At 45.5% G+C, this 13,279-nt stretch overlaps 2 protein-coding genes across 6 annotated transcripts in view; one reads left to right on the plus strand and one right to left on the minus strand.

Moving 5' to 3' along the window:
- Positions 1-1,671, plus strand: part of ITSN2 (intersectin 2) — an 88,259-nt gene extending 86,588 nt beyond the window's left edge. For all 5 annotated transcript variants that reach the window (XM_065055755.1, XM_065055756.1, XM_065055752.1 and 2 more), the window contains one exon: positions 193-1,671. In XM_065055755.1, the coding sequence (XP_064911827.1) occupies positions 193-350 (158 nt within the window). In that variant the 3' untranslated portion in view covers positions 351-1,671. The remainder of the gene's footprint in view (positions 1-192) is intronic.
- On the minus strand, positions 1,261-13,150 carry FAM228B (family with sequence similarity 228 member B). The gene is made up of 8 exons (XM_065055764.1): positions 13,014-13,150; positions 10,659-10,757; positions 7,656-7,730; positions 6,800-6,997; positions 5,267-5,344; positions 4,331-4,418; positions 4,079-4,223; positions 1,261-2,742 (listed from the first exon to the last, which is right to left on the minus strand). Exons 2-8 carry the CDS (start codon positions 10,749-10,751, stop codon positions 2,703-2,705), a joined length of 717 nt encoding a protein of 238 aa, XP_064911836.1. The 5' UTR covers positions 10,752-10,757; positions 13,014-13,150; the 3' UTR covers positions 1,261-2,702.
- Between the last annotated feature and the right edge of the window lie 129 nt (positions 13,151-13,279).

Consider the following 13,279-nt stretch of genomic DNA (forward strand, 5'->3'; position numbering starts at 1 on the left):
CATTCTTTTTCCTTCTAAAAAGACCCTTTTTGTCACTACTGGCTGATTTGCACCGACTGAGGGTAAGTCAAACAGGAAGCTTGGGAGCCACGCTCTGGAACCAAATACAGACTATGTGGCATTGCAGCTTAACCTGATTTTTTAAGTTTAACATCTTAGCTTAACAACATTTCATATTCATTTGCCCAACAGATTTTTTGGGTCGCACTGAAGTTCCAGTAGCAAAAATCAGAACTGAACAAGAAAGCAAAGGCCCCACGACTAAACACCTGCTGCTGCATGAAGTTCCAACAGGCGAAGTCTGGGTCCGTTTTGACCTGCAGCTCTTCGATCAGAAAACACTCCTCTAAGAACACCTTTGTTAATTTATGAAGGACAACTGAAGCTGACAGCCTGAACAATTGTTTTGTAAAGGATTCCTGCCCCACACTGGTTATTAAGCAAGAGTTCGTGCTGCTTCCATATTTCCCCTTAGTTACTGGTTGCGCTTAGTTCCTTGCAGCACTCGAAGTTGTTGATCTATGCAAAAAAATGTTACTGTATGTACAGTACTACAGCTCAGTGCCTTTTTATTATGTTGGAATTATGTTGGTTTTGAATGCCAATGTTTCCATTTTCAGGGCCATAAAAAGTATTAAGTAGAAATGTGGTATCAAGACGTATATTTTAGCACTTAGTCTGACATATGGACTGAGGAATGGTTGAGCTCAGCACTAGAATCATTCCATTTGAGATCTGACAAGTGATATCCACTGGAATTTTCCTGTCTCAGGATGATAGTTTTTTAAAGATTAAATGCTGAAGAAGCCTTAGCACTGGAGAGGTCTCTGAGATATTGTATATTCTTTAAGAATCAAGTGTAGTTCTTTACTTGACTTAGTTCTGCACTGAAATCAGTAACTGCTACTTGATATTTCTTTCTGCTTCAGTTTCACTCATCTTTCTCTGCTGAGACAATGTGGTTGTGAAGAAGAACTAGAAAAGAATATTTGAAATACTGTGACCCACAATAATGTGGAAAAATACTCTTCAGCTTTTGGTTTTTTTTTCCTAATTGTAAGTTATTTGTGTACATTTCCTTGGTCTTGCAGACCTCCCTGTGAATTTTGAAGCTTTGATGTTGCCAACATGTATATAGAGAGTAAAATATAAGTTTATTAATGTAATTTGTCTACAGATGTTTATTGATGCATAGTGATTTTTTTAAAAGTCTATTTTATTGTACAGGGCAATGTGAAATAATGAGAAAAACTTTGAAGATTAAATTCAAGAAAAGTTTATTACAAGTTTAAAACGTTTGCTCGGGGGAACTGTCACACCAACGTGAAACTGTAAAATGAGATTGTTTGAAAGCAAAAACTTTCTCTTGGCACCAAAGTCAAGGATGGTTAATTAAAAATATATATATATATTACTAAGGGTTTGATGCATTGTAACGGTTTTGCTGCCTCCTTAAAGGGCTTTGTTGAAAAAAACCACAGCATGCAATTGAGCAGCCCCTGCCCCTGTTTTCCATGGGTGCAGCAACACCCCCCAATACTGGACAGTTTCACACCCGATTGCCATCTGTGTACCCTCCTGTCACAGGGCTGAGTCAACCTCTATTTTTAACAGTTTTCTGTGGTTCAGTATTTCTAATCCTAAATAAAACTAAATCTTGGCAACTCGTGAGAGATTGTGTCTGTGCAGTGGGAGTTTGGAGCTTGTCGAACGAGCACAGAGAATATTCTGTTTACAGCTTTGCTGCCAGAGCTGCCGTGCAGTGGCCTGGCAGGGACACAGGGACCGTGCTGGGACAAGAAAGGAACCCATTTACAGGACACCGACAGTGTTTGGTGCTCAACGCTGACTCTCCAAAAAGTGCAAGACTTAAGAGCACTTTCCCTCTCCTCTCCCCGCATTAACTCCTGCCTTCTCAGAACACTCAGTATGTCTGTTAAGGTCTGTTTGACTGCTTGTGCGCTGCCTCCAGCAGAAAGTCATTTGAAACCTCGGGAGTAGCCTAACATCATTTTGCAAATACTATTTTGCAAGAGGTTCACTGTGGGAGTTCTGATAAAGATTTGAACAAACAAAACCAAATCATTATTTCCTCATCGGTGCTTTCTGAACCGCTCTTCTGTACACATCTGCTAACCATGCACAGAGCCCCCTTCTCATTCAAAGAGAAGGTTTGTTCTGAAATCTCCTCATGTAAAATGGCTGTAGCTAAAATTTTGCCAGCTTTGGCATTCCCTCTTCCCACCACTAACATTCACACTTATAATATGAAATACAGCGGACTCAGAGCTGTAGCTGTTGCAAGAGCAGGGATAACATATGGATTCTGCACTGTATAGAAAAGGGCCTCCCAGACTTTTTCTAACTGACTTTTCTCACCAGTTCATCTCCATTAATACAAAGACACTGTCACCCTATAAACCAGAGAACATCAGCTCCATCTTTGTAGAGCTGAGCCTCAGTTAAACTCCCTAAAACAGTAGGTTTTGGACTGCAGAGCACAAACTGGACAGAAGCAGCATCTCAGACATTTCTTTGGCTGCTGGGTAACAGTATTGACGTTTAAGACACTGAGTTTATTGCCATTTGCCAGAAGACCTGACCTGTTATCACTTGCTTTGGCAGAAGACGTAACACATTTTGCAAACGGTACCTTCTGATGGTTGTGCCCGTCGCCACGGTCAGCTGGAGGCCAGGTGACATCATTGGCTCTCGCTGTCTTTGTGGCTGATGACTTTCTGCCTTTAAACAGAAGTAAAAACTATTACTAGTCTGTGCAATGCAAAAGCTGCTGTATCCCTCCACAGCTCCCCACACCGACTCACTCCAGGAAATGTTTGTCTTTGTGACCAGTTCTCCTTCTAGAACGTGCCATTACGTCATAACTGCTCCAAACATGCTGGAGTGAAGCCTTGGGCCAGTAAGAGGCATGAAACCCCAGGGGCTTTGGGGAGAGAGCAGGGCAGGTTCAGGAGGACATCAGGCTCCCAGTTCAGCTTTGATGTTGTCATTGGAGAAGGGCAGGTCTGCTGGGCATCTCTGGTGTTTTCAGCTTAAGCAGCTGCATCCCTGCTCCAGTTCAGTTCACCATTACTGGGCGCTGCTGTGTTTTGAGTCCAACCAGCCTGTAGGCCACCAAAACCCTGGTATGACGCCTGGCTATAGGATGTGACTTTCCGGAGTGGTGTGTAGCTCCCTCAGCACAGGAGGAAGCCTCATGGCTTGAGCCAGGACACATATCGTACCAGAAAGTTCAAACAAAGGACGTTGGTTGAGCAAATGTGAGGAAAGGCCAAGATTGCTGGGACAGTTCAGAAGGCTCAGGGGGATCTCGTCAGTGTGTACAAAGAGCTGAAGGGAGGATGCAAAGAGGACAGAGCCAGTGGTGCCCAGTGCCAGGACCAGAGGCCATGGCCACAAACTGAGACACAGGAGGTTCCCTCTGAGCGTAAGGAAACACTTTTCTACTGTGAAGGTGACTGAGCACCAGTACAGGTTGCCCAGATTGGTGGTGGAGTCTCCAGCTTTGGAGATACTCAAAAGCCATGTGGACATGGTCCTGGGCGGCTGCCTCTACGTGGCCATGCTTGAGCATGGGGTTGGACAAGGTGACCTCCAGAGGTCCCTCCAACCTCAACCATTCTGTGATCTAAGCTATAAGCATGACCCCACTCTGCCCTAAAGTCTAGAAAGTAATAGGAAAACAAAACAAAATATAACAAACAAACAAAAAACCCCACAATGATGAACATTAAATCATTTCAGATCTTCCAGTAAAGCACCCAGGAGACATTCCATGGCCTGACAGGCTGCATGCAGAAAATGTGGGAAGCTACGCACCAAAAAGCCACTTTATTTCAAGGCTCAGCTTGACTATCAATTAGGAACACACCCTGCTGCTCACTCCACACCTGAGGGCCTTCCCTTCACCAATTCCTTTCTCAGGAGAAATACACAATGTATTGCTTTAGCAGAATTTACCATGCAATTTAACTTTTAGCAAATACTCTGCTAAGCAGCCAAGCCGGAGAGGCCTCATGCTGTTGTGCTGCCTCTCAGTAAACACAGGAGCTCTTACCTGTTAGTTTTGTACACCTCACTAGCGATGTAGAGGTATGGTATCTTCAGCCACGCAATTGAATCCATATGTTGACGGCTCAAAGGAAGCAGTGGCAGTTCTGCTTTACTGAGTTCATTCACTTCCCTGATAGAACATGGTCTGCCTGGTGGGGAAGTCACAAGTGCTTCATGTAGGCATCTACTGTCACAAGCAAGGTGTCCCCCCCCGCAGTATGAAACACTTCCAAGGGATCCTGATGGTTTAACATACCTGTCTCACACTGCTTGATAACGCCTGCCTCAATAAACTTTCTTTGAATGCCTTGTAACAGAGGATCCTGTAAAGCTGGTATTGAAACCTGTGACAGAGACATTTCATGCTTATGCACCAACACAAGCACTTTGTCAGAGTCTCAAAAGACCGAAGCCAGAGGTGAATGCCAAGGTACTGTTGCTTAGCAGGGAAGGAACATCAACCTCATTTTTTATTAATAAAAACATGAGGCACAGACTTCAGCAGCCTGAGAAACAGAGCATCTCAGTTCCTCAGGCAGACCACAACACATTCAACAACTATGCCACAAATTTAGACCACAGATCTGATCTCCTGGAGGCAGTTGAACTTGACGAAGCATCATCTGAATCAATGATCAGCTCAGCTGATCACAAGTATCAGCTCAGTCCCCACAGCTGCTGAGGGCTCCTAGCATCCAGAAGGGATTCAGAGAATTCAGAGAATTGCACTTCACGGGCTTGTGTCCAAGTCCTACCTAACTCTTCTGTTAGGTCTTTGGGTGCATTTAGGTGAGCTTTTGTAAAGATAATGTGAACTGTCAGATTATTTCCTTCTGCAGAGCACACACCCAGCTTGCCTGGGAACAAACCAACGCTTGTTAGGACACTTCCTGCCCTGTCACAATGAATGTGAGATGAGGAAAACAAACCTCCCTCCTGCTATTGCTACTGTGCCTCCAAATCTGGCCTTAGGATGGATCCAAACCATGTTCCCAGTGAAAACAATTTTCAAACACTCTTGGGCTTAAATGCAGTAGGGGCTGCACCCCATATTTATTTAGTTAATAAAACTAGAATGTGCTGCTCTACAGCAGCCTCATAGCAGCATGTCAGTAATGCACTCTGCCTCCTCTCTAACCATTAATTGGTCAAAAAGTGCTCTTAAACCCCACAGCATCGATAACCATCATACCTTCCAGCGGTCTGTGTGTGTCTTCAGGAAGAATGGATCGTACTCGGATGGGTCATAAGTTTCCAAAGCCACAAAACCCTGTTGGAAAAGCAGGTACCAGGTCAAGTCTCAGAAGCTGTTGGTGATAGAACAGCGAGAGAGCAGCAAGACTAGATATTACACAGCCAGGCGTGGTATGAGGGGTTCTGGGGAACAGGACTAGAAGAGTAATAGCAGGGAAAAGAGCAAGAGAAAATGGATAAAAAGAAAAGAAGGGGGGCAGAAATGCACAGCCAGAAGTCAGTATATTAACCAAACCACAGAAGTGTCTAAAGTTCTGCAAAATGTACCATAAGATGCCACAATTAATGCAAACTTATGCAAATTAATTGTCCTGATACTCTGAAGGGCTTCAGCCTGATTTTCAGACATGCTGATGACAGAGCTGACACCACAGAGCAAGGAGAAAAGGTGGAGGCTGATCACTGGTGCTGTGCTTGTTCAGAGAGGACACATCCCAGTACGCCAGCCATTGCTTCTGGAGCACACCCAGCAAAGTCCCAACCTGACACAGAAGCTTGCAAGACAGACTGATATAGAGCCAGATATGTCCAGCACACCCAATATATCCTAAATCCTGAGACTTCAGCTCTTTGTCACCACGTACAGTTTAAATGCATGGGTCTATCACATCAGACCTTTGAAAAAAAAAATCATTTGCTCTCATTAAAACACCACCACTCCCATGACATTTTCATTTCTGGATAGGAAGCTTGTTTACAGTCTCATAACTCCACTGTGCAGTGGTTTCCACTGACAACAAATGCCTGCTCTATATAATGATGTAACTGCTCTTATAGCTCTATGTATCCATTCCTGAGATGCAGAAAGTTGAGTCATGGAATCTGATACTCAACAGTGGTGTGAAATTCAGAGCAAAATCAAGAAAACCAATAAGTATTTCCTACAGTGACTGAATTTTTTATGAATTTTGAAACACACATAATTACAGAATCAATTAGTTGGGTCTATTTACCTGCCCGCAGACTTTTGTTTGTTTCACCCTGTTCCCACTTTTTTTCCTTTCATAAAGCTTGATCAGTAGCATCCAAGGCCACAAAATCATTTCCCTCATCCTCTGTTAACAACCTGCAGTACTGCTCTAGCTGAACTCCTGAGACGTGAGAGTGTGGTCCACTCCCTGGTCACAGACTCAGCCCTTGGTTTCAGCTGACAGAGCTCAAGGTTCTCCCTCTAAACAGTCCGGCTCACAGAGGGAAACCCACCACAATATGGTGTTTCACCATATTCCGACCCCAGCAGGTGCTCACTGCACCAAGCAATGCTATTGTTCATATCTGATGGTGAATTTAAACAGCTGTAATGATATATGTCACCATTACAGCAGTCCTGTGGAAGAACAAGTTTCAGGTAAGGCATATCTGAACTCCAGGCTACTCAACTGAACAGCAAATAACAGCTGAAACCCTGATCTCGCCCACAACCATCTGTATGCAACGGTCTCCAGGACAGAAATCTAATTCTTGTTGATACCTTCTTTTGACAGTAGTTTAAATAGAGAGAGAGTTGTTCATCGTTCCTTCTCCGTATCTCCTCGCTTGACTGGCCGTCCATTTTGTCTTCAATTTTCTGCAGCAGTGGTTCTGAAACATCCTCAAGCCATTTCTTGTACAGCATCTCCTTCTTTCTCAGATTTAAGAAATCATTGTGCCTCAAATATCTGTCTACCTCCTAAGTAAGAAATGGAAGATAAAAACCATACAACACGTTAAAGATCCCACGGGTGAAACTACACAGCCTGGCTGACCTGATCTGACTGGTCCCTGCTGCAAGGGCCCTGTTTTCCAGCCCTTCTTTCTTTTCCTCCCTCTCTCCTCTTCCACCTCTTGTTTCCAAGCTCTCCCTTGCACCAGCTCTGGCATTCAGACTCTAATTTTTGTAAGCTGTAGTGCAAGACTGGCAGAAAATCATTCCCTTTGTCTCACCAGGTTAGTGAGCTGAAATGACTTCAGAGTGAGCGTCTGATAAGTACCAGATTGTGCAAGACAGGCAGGAAGAGAAGAACCTTCTTGCAGCACTGATAATCTGCTCAGCCATCCTGCCCTTTATTCTCAGGCCCATTGTCACCATCTGGTCACACCGCCGAACAAAAGTTAGATGAAAACAGGCAGGTAAATCACCAAAGACAGATAATTCCTAAGCTCATATTTAGTGTTACCACTTCAGCCCTATCCCGAGGAGGCCAAGGAGGGCAAGAACTTGTAATGCTAAATTTAGTTTTCCAAGAATACAAACTACTGACATTTTCTCACGAATAACTGAAGGAGAGAAACAACATTGACATGCAGGAAAGCACACAGCAAATGAAAGAAGAGACTCCACTTCTTACCCTCACAAAATAATGTTCTCTGTCCAAGATGCACTGAACAGAAGCAATGATGGCTTGACTTTCATCAGGTGCTGCCTAACAAAACATTAAAGGAACCACATGAAGTAAAAGCAGAATTAGAGTAGGAGAGATGAAGTATCAGGTGTCCAGTCAGATACCCCCTCTGACACTAACTGTCTGTCTTCATCTCCATGAGCCACGGACAGTACGTTTTGTTTCAAAGAACAAAATGATTCACAAGTTATTCCAGAACGATTGTCAGCTTTGAAAACATTTGTCGGAGTTATCAAATTCCACCTCTTGACTTTTACATCCTTCCTTTGTGCCTTTTTCAATTACATAAGTCACTTTCAAACAACCGCTACATTCCACCGCAGGGCTGGTTGCATTTCAGTGGTTTTTAAAGTTAATTCTACCAGACGAAGCTTATGCTGAAGCACTAACTCTGAACTCCAGCCAGGAAATTCCATCTCCTCTATTGTACATACACCAGTGGATTTGGATCAATTTATACCACAGAGACAGCAGAACCACCAAGACAAAATGCGCTTTACAGGAATTTAAACCTCTGTTTATTTCAGATTCACTCGAGACACGCTGCTTCCAGGAAATGCGTATTCACAAAACTACTCAGGTAGAGTGGATCAAAAGAAAAGCTGATTTCTGCACAGATACTGACTTACACGTTCTTCAGCCAGATCTTTCAGCTATGAAAAGAACCCTGGTGTTCACCTTTTGGCAAAATGTAGTTAAAATAATCTACAAAGACTCTCCCAATCAGGTATTCGTACAACATTAACTTTTTTTTTCTGTACAGGACAACTTTTAAGCATTTACTCTGTCCAACCCAGCACTTCAGTGATACTGTATGACCCCCAACTGCAGATTCAAATCCCTTACCACTGATTCAAAGTGAAGTCTGTAATCTACATTTTTATTTGTTTCATTTCATATTCCCTGCTCTGACAGATGCATCTGCCTGGATATTCCTGCCTCCTCGTGGAAATTCTTTCCTGTCTTTTCTGACTTGAAAGAGCCAGAAACCACAGGAAAGCACACGTTGGACGGGACCTCTGGAGGTCACCTGCTCCCTTCCTGCTCGAAGAACAGCAAACCTCCTACATAAAATTGCTCAGAGCCTCGCCCACACAGGTTTCAAAAATTTCCTTCCTCAAATTTGCAACCTCACGTCTTTCACTCCACCTGCTTCTATAAAACAAAAATCCTCATTTCTGACATGTAACCTGGGACAAGCCAAAGCAAGGAAAAAAAGACAATGTAACACATGTGGTATTGAGGACTTTCCTTCCCTCCTTGTGGCAGAATGCAACCCCCCCTCTCTCCCCCTCCCTCCTTCAGTATGGAAGGAGTAGGCACATCTCCCTCTCTCTCTGCCACTTGAGGCTAACAGCTTCTTTTGTTTGGCTCCAGAGCACCCTGGCCAGGGCCGTTAGGAGAAGGGAGTGCCGAGACACCACTGAGCCACTGGGCACCTGTGGCCAGAGTGGGAGATGTTTGGAGGCTTCAGGGGCACCCACAGCCAGGGTGGGGGTGCAGAGAAGCTTCTAGAATGCCTACAGTCAGATCTGATCAACCAGTATAAAAACGGGATTCTCGTCGAGACTCTGCCCATTGTCGCGGGTCTCTTGGAGCACGAGCAAGATGCTGCCGCCGAGAGCCCCCCGGGGATGGAGACTGCGCTTGCCTTGCCTACACAGGTGTGAGTAAAACTCACCGCAGGATTGTGAGTATATTTATACCTTTCGTGCACAAGCACGTGTACTTTCCGTGCACATTTGCACGTGTAACTTTCCGTGCTCAATACGAGCACGTGTATAAATTAATCCTCGCACAATCGCGAGTGTATTTTCCTCCCGTGCTTCCACATAAGCACGTGTAATATTCCGTGCACATTTACACGTGTAAGTAAATTAACCCTTGCAGGATTGCGAGTGTATTATAAATTTACCCTTGCAGAATCGCAAGTGTACACTTTCCATACTCGCTACGAGTACGTGTATCTCTTTTAAAATAATCCCACACCGTGTTTAGGCAAGTGTGTACTCCTCCGGGACTCAGGGCCGGCTCCGGCATTGTTTTGAGTGAAGCCATGTGCATGCACACTGTGGACCGCCTGTTGTATTAGTTGCTGCCCCTTAATAATTTTCATCAACTGATATCCGAACCTTTATTTAAGTCACTTTGGAGTGTTAAAACCCTGTTTCTCACCAGTTTAATACAAGTTGTTTTGGACCCTGTTGTCCCTTAAACTAACCTCGGGGTACCTCCATGACACTCCTGTACAACTTTGCAAGCTTTCTCTCCTTTCACCAGACACAAGGAAAACTAAAAGATTCACAGTAGAATAGGTCACAACCTCTCAATCCTCTCCTGTATTATTTCAGCCCCTGTAAGACAGCTTCCAAAACCAGAAACACGCACCAGCCTGAGCATCGTGGCAGGCTAGCGGGCTGTTCCCCTAACATGATTTCCTGCCTTCTCTGTACAGAGGGAATAAAAGACACAGAGTAGAATAGGGACTTACAATGAGGACACTGCTACATGATTTGGAAAGCAGGTACCTGCCTCCCTCCATCTTTAAATTAAGATTCTTTTTGTCTATATGTGCCCCACAGTTTCTGGTATTCCCTGTGTGAAGTCCCCTGCTCTGCAAACAATCTCCCCTTTTTCCAGACCGCCCAAGTCCGCTAATCTTCAGGGAACACTGTAAAGCATCTCCCACCTTGTGGTCTCTGAGGAGCAGGTGAAGGACTCTCTCAGCTTATTCTTCATCCTGCAATGACTGGTTAAAAGAGACTGTGCACTGTATTACCTACACAGATAAGTAACAGCAAACATACCTTTATTAGCGCTGAACTCATTTCTGACATAAAATAAACAGGCGAACAGTGAAGACTGAAGAACATCTGGATACCTGAGGTGCTACAAACTGGGCATTAGACAAGGCAACACACTTTCCTGTGAGCGACATATCCTACTTACCTGCAGAGGTGCCGTAGGCTTCTGCTTCAGGCCACCTTTTGAAGATTTCCTTCCCCTCCAAACAGTTTTGTTCTTCTGAGATAGGAATGCCATAAATCCCTGGACAAGTTGAAGATGAGGAAAACACATATTTTTATAGTTTCTAAGTTTGCAAATCAAACAAAAAACCCCACTAGCCTCTTTTCCACCTGTTTTCACTATGAGTTTTAAGACTCCATCTTCATCATACAAAGAAGGACTGAGCCTTTCTGTGAGCACACAGCAAAGCAGACGTTTGCTCTCACCACAGAGGATTGGACCCAGGAGAGACAAAAGAGGACAAAACCAGAAAACGTGCCTGCGGTAGCAATCTGTCTTAAAGAAACCACAAGTGGTAAAGTCTCTAGCTGCAGATTTTTTCCCCCAATCTTAACAACTAAAGCTGATGCTGAATCTTAATCCTTTCCTTTTCCGTTTTGTTTGGACTCTTGCTATAGGATCCCAACTCTCCATGGCTGGTGAAGGCAGGGCCCACTAACACGAAACACCAGCTGTTCTGCAGGTCTTAAAACTAAATGTTTAACCATGTCTTGGGACAGAAACACAGTAAATAATTTTGAAAGTCTGAACAGATAAAACAAGATTTTAATCTAACCTAACCATTGTGTCTGTAAATACTAAACCCTGTGAACAGGTTGGCTGTCCTGTATTGGGGCATTTGCTCTATTATGATCAAACCTGAGAATAACACTGCCTTAAGGTTCTTGCTAGATATAGACTCATTTTGGTTGAAAAAGAGCCTCTACATCATCAAGACCAACCATTAGCCTAACTCTGGCACTGAACCATGTCACTGAGAACCTCATCTACATATCTTAAACATCTCCAGGGATGGTGACTCCACCACTGCCCTGGGCAGCCTGTTCCAATGCTTCATAAACCTTTGTGTGAAGAATTTTTTCCTAATATCCAATCTAAACCTCCCCTGGTACAACTTGAGGCCATTTCCTCTTGTCCTATCACTTGTTACTCAGGAGAAGAGACCAACCCCCTCCATGCTACAACCTCCTTTCAGGTAGCTGTAGTGAGCAAGAAGGTCTCCCCTCAGCCTCCTTTTCTCCATATGCCTGCATCCTGCTTTGCTGTCAGCAGTATAGCTTTGTATCACAGGTTTTTCTTGCTTCCTAAATCCTGTTCAGTAAAGCAGAACATCCTCCCCGAAACATCCATCTGCTAAAATTCACACACAAACTCCACCCAAACACAAGTCTTTGCAGCAGTTTGGAGAAGACAGATTTTAATCACTTCTGTGACAAAAGGTAAGAATCCTCACACATGCCCCAGTCCTCTCAAAAGCCCCTTTCTGACAAAAGCCCTTATGCAGGCCATGCCTTTAGGCTCACACATCACCATCTTCTCAGCAAACATGGATGTCACCCTTTGCAAACACAGCTGCTGCCTTTACTGGTGGCTTTGTCCTTTCTGATCATCTCAGGTGCCCAGACAGAGCATGAGGAGACAACCAACCTCTAGGGCAAACAGGGCAGCCCTGTGAGCGGCACCTAGGAGCTCATAGAATCACAGAATGTCCTGAGTTGGAAGGACCCACAAGGATCATGAAGTCCAACTCCTGTCCCTGCACAGGACAACCCCACAGTTCACACCATGTGTCTGAGGACGTTGTCCAGTCTCTTCTTGAACACTGCCAGGCTTGGGGCCGTGACACCTCCCTGGGGAGCCTGTTCCAGTGTCCAGCACCCTCTGGGTGAAGAACCTTTTCCTCATGTCCAACCTGAACCTCCCCTGGCACATCTTCCTGCCATTCCCTCGGGTTCTGTCACTGGTCACCAGAGAGAAGAGCTCAGCCCTGCCCCTCCTCCTCCCCTTGTGAGGAAGCTGTGGCCGCCATGAGCTCTCCCCTCAGTCTCCTCTTTTCCAGACTGAACAAACCAAGTGACTTCAGCCGCTCCTCATACAGCTTCCTCTCCAAACCCTTCACCAACTTCGTGTCCCTCTTCTGGACACTCTCCAGTACCTTTATCTCCTTTTTATCCTGTGTCTCCAGCCCTGCACACAGTGCTCCAGGTGAGGCCGCCGCAGTGCAGAGCAGAGCGGGACAATCCCCTCCCTCTAACGCTAAAATAATAGATTACAACTGCTAATCTAACAGATGAAGTGCACACGTCCAGAGAGCCCACAGGCCTGGCCCCTCCACCTCGGAGGCAGCGATGAGAACAACGCCAGTCAGAGGGAAAGGCGCCAAGGGCCGCAGGGGCCCAGCGTGTCCCGCACCTGCCCGGCGCTGGGGCGGGTCCCACAGGCCCGAGGGCAGGCGGGGGCAGCAGCAGAGCCCCGCGCTCCCCCGGGCCGACACACCTCTTCGCCGGGGTCCGCGCACCGGTTCGAGAGAGGCTCCGGAACACCCCAGAGGAACAGAGAAGTGACTGCGGTGGACGCCGTGGCACGACAAAGCCCAACTGAGGGGAAGATGGCGACGCCCACCTCAGCACCCACACGTCGTCTCACACCGCCCCTGCGTGTCCTTCCGCCCCAGAAAATAGTCCCCCACACACACACCTAGTCTCTCGAGAAGAGAAAGGGCCGTCCGTGGGGACAGCGATTCGGCTCCCCGACTGCCGGGC

This window comes from Columba livia, chromosome 3 (genome assembly GCF_036013475.1).
Source record: "Columba livia isolate bColLiv1 breed racing homer chromosome 3, bColLiv1.pat.W.v2, whole genome shotgun sequence".
NCBI lineage: Eukaryota > Metazoa > Chordata > Aves > Columbiformes > Columbidae > Columba > Columba livia.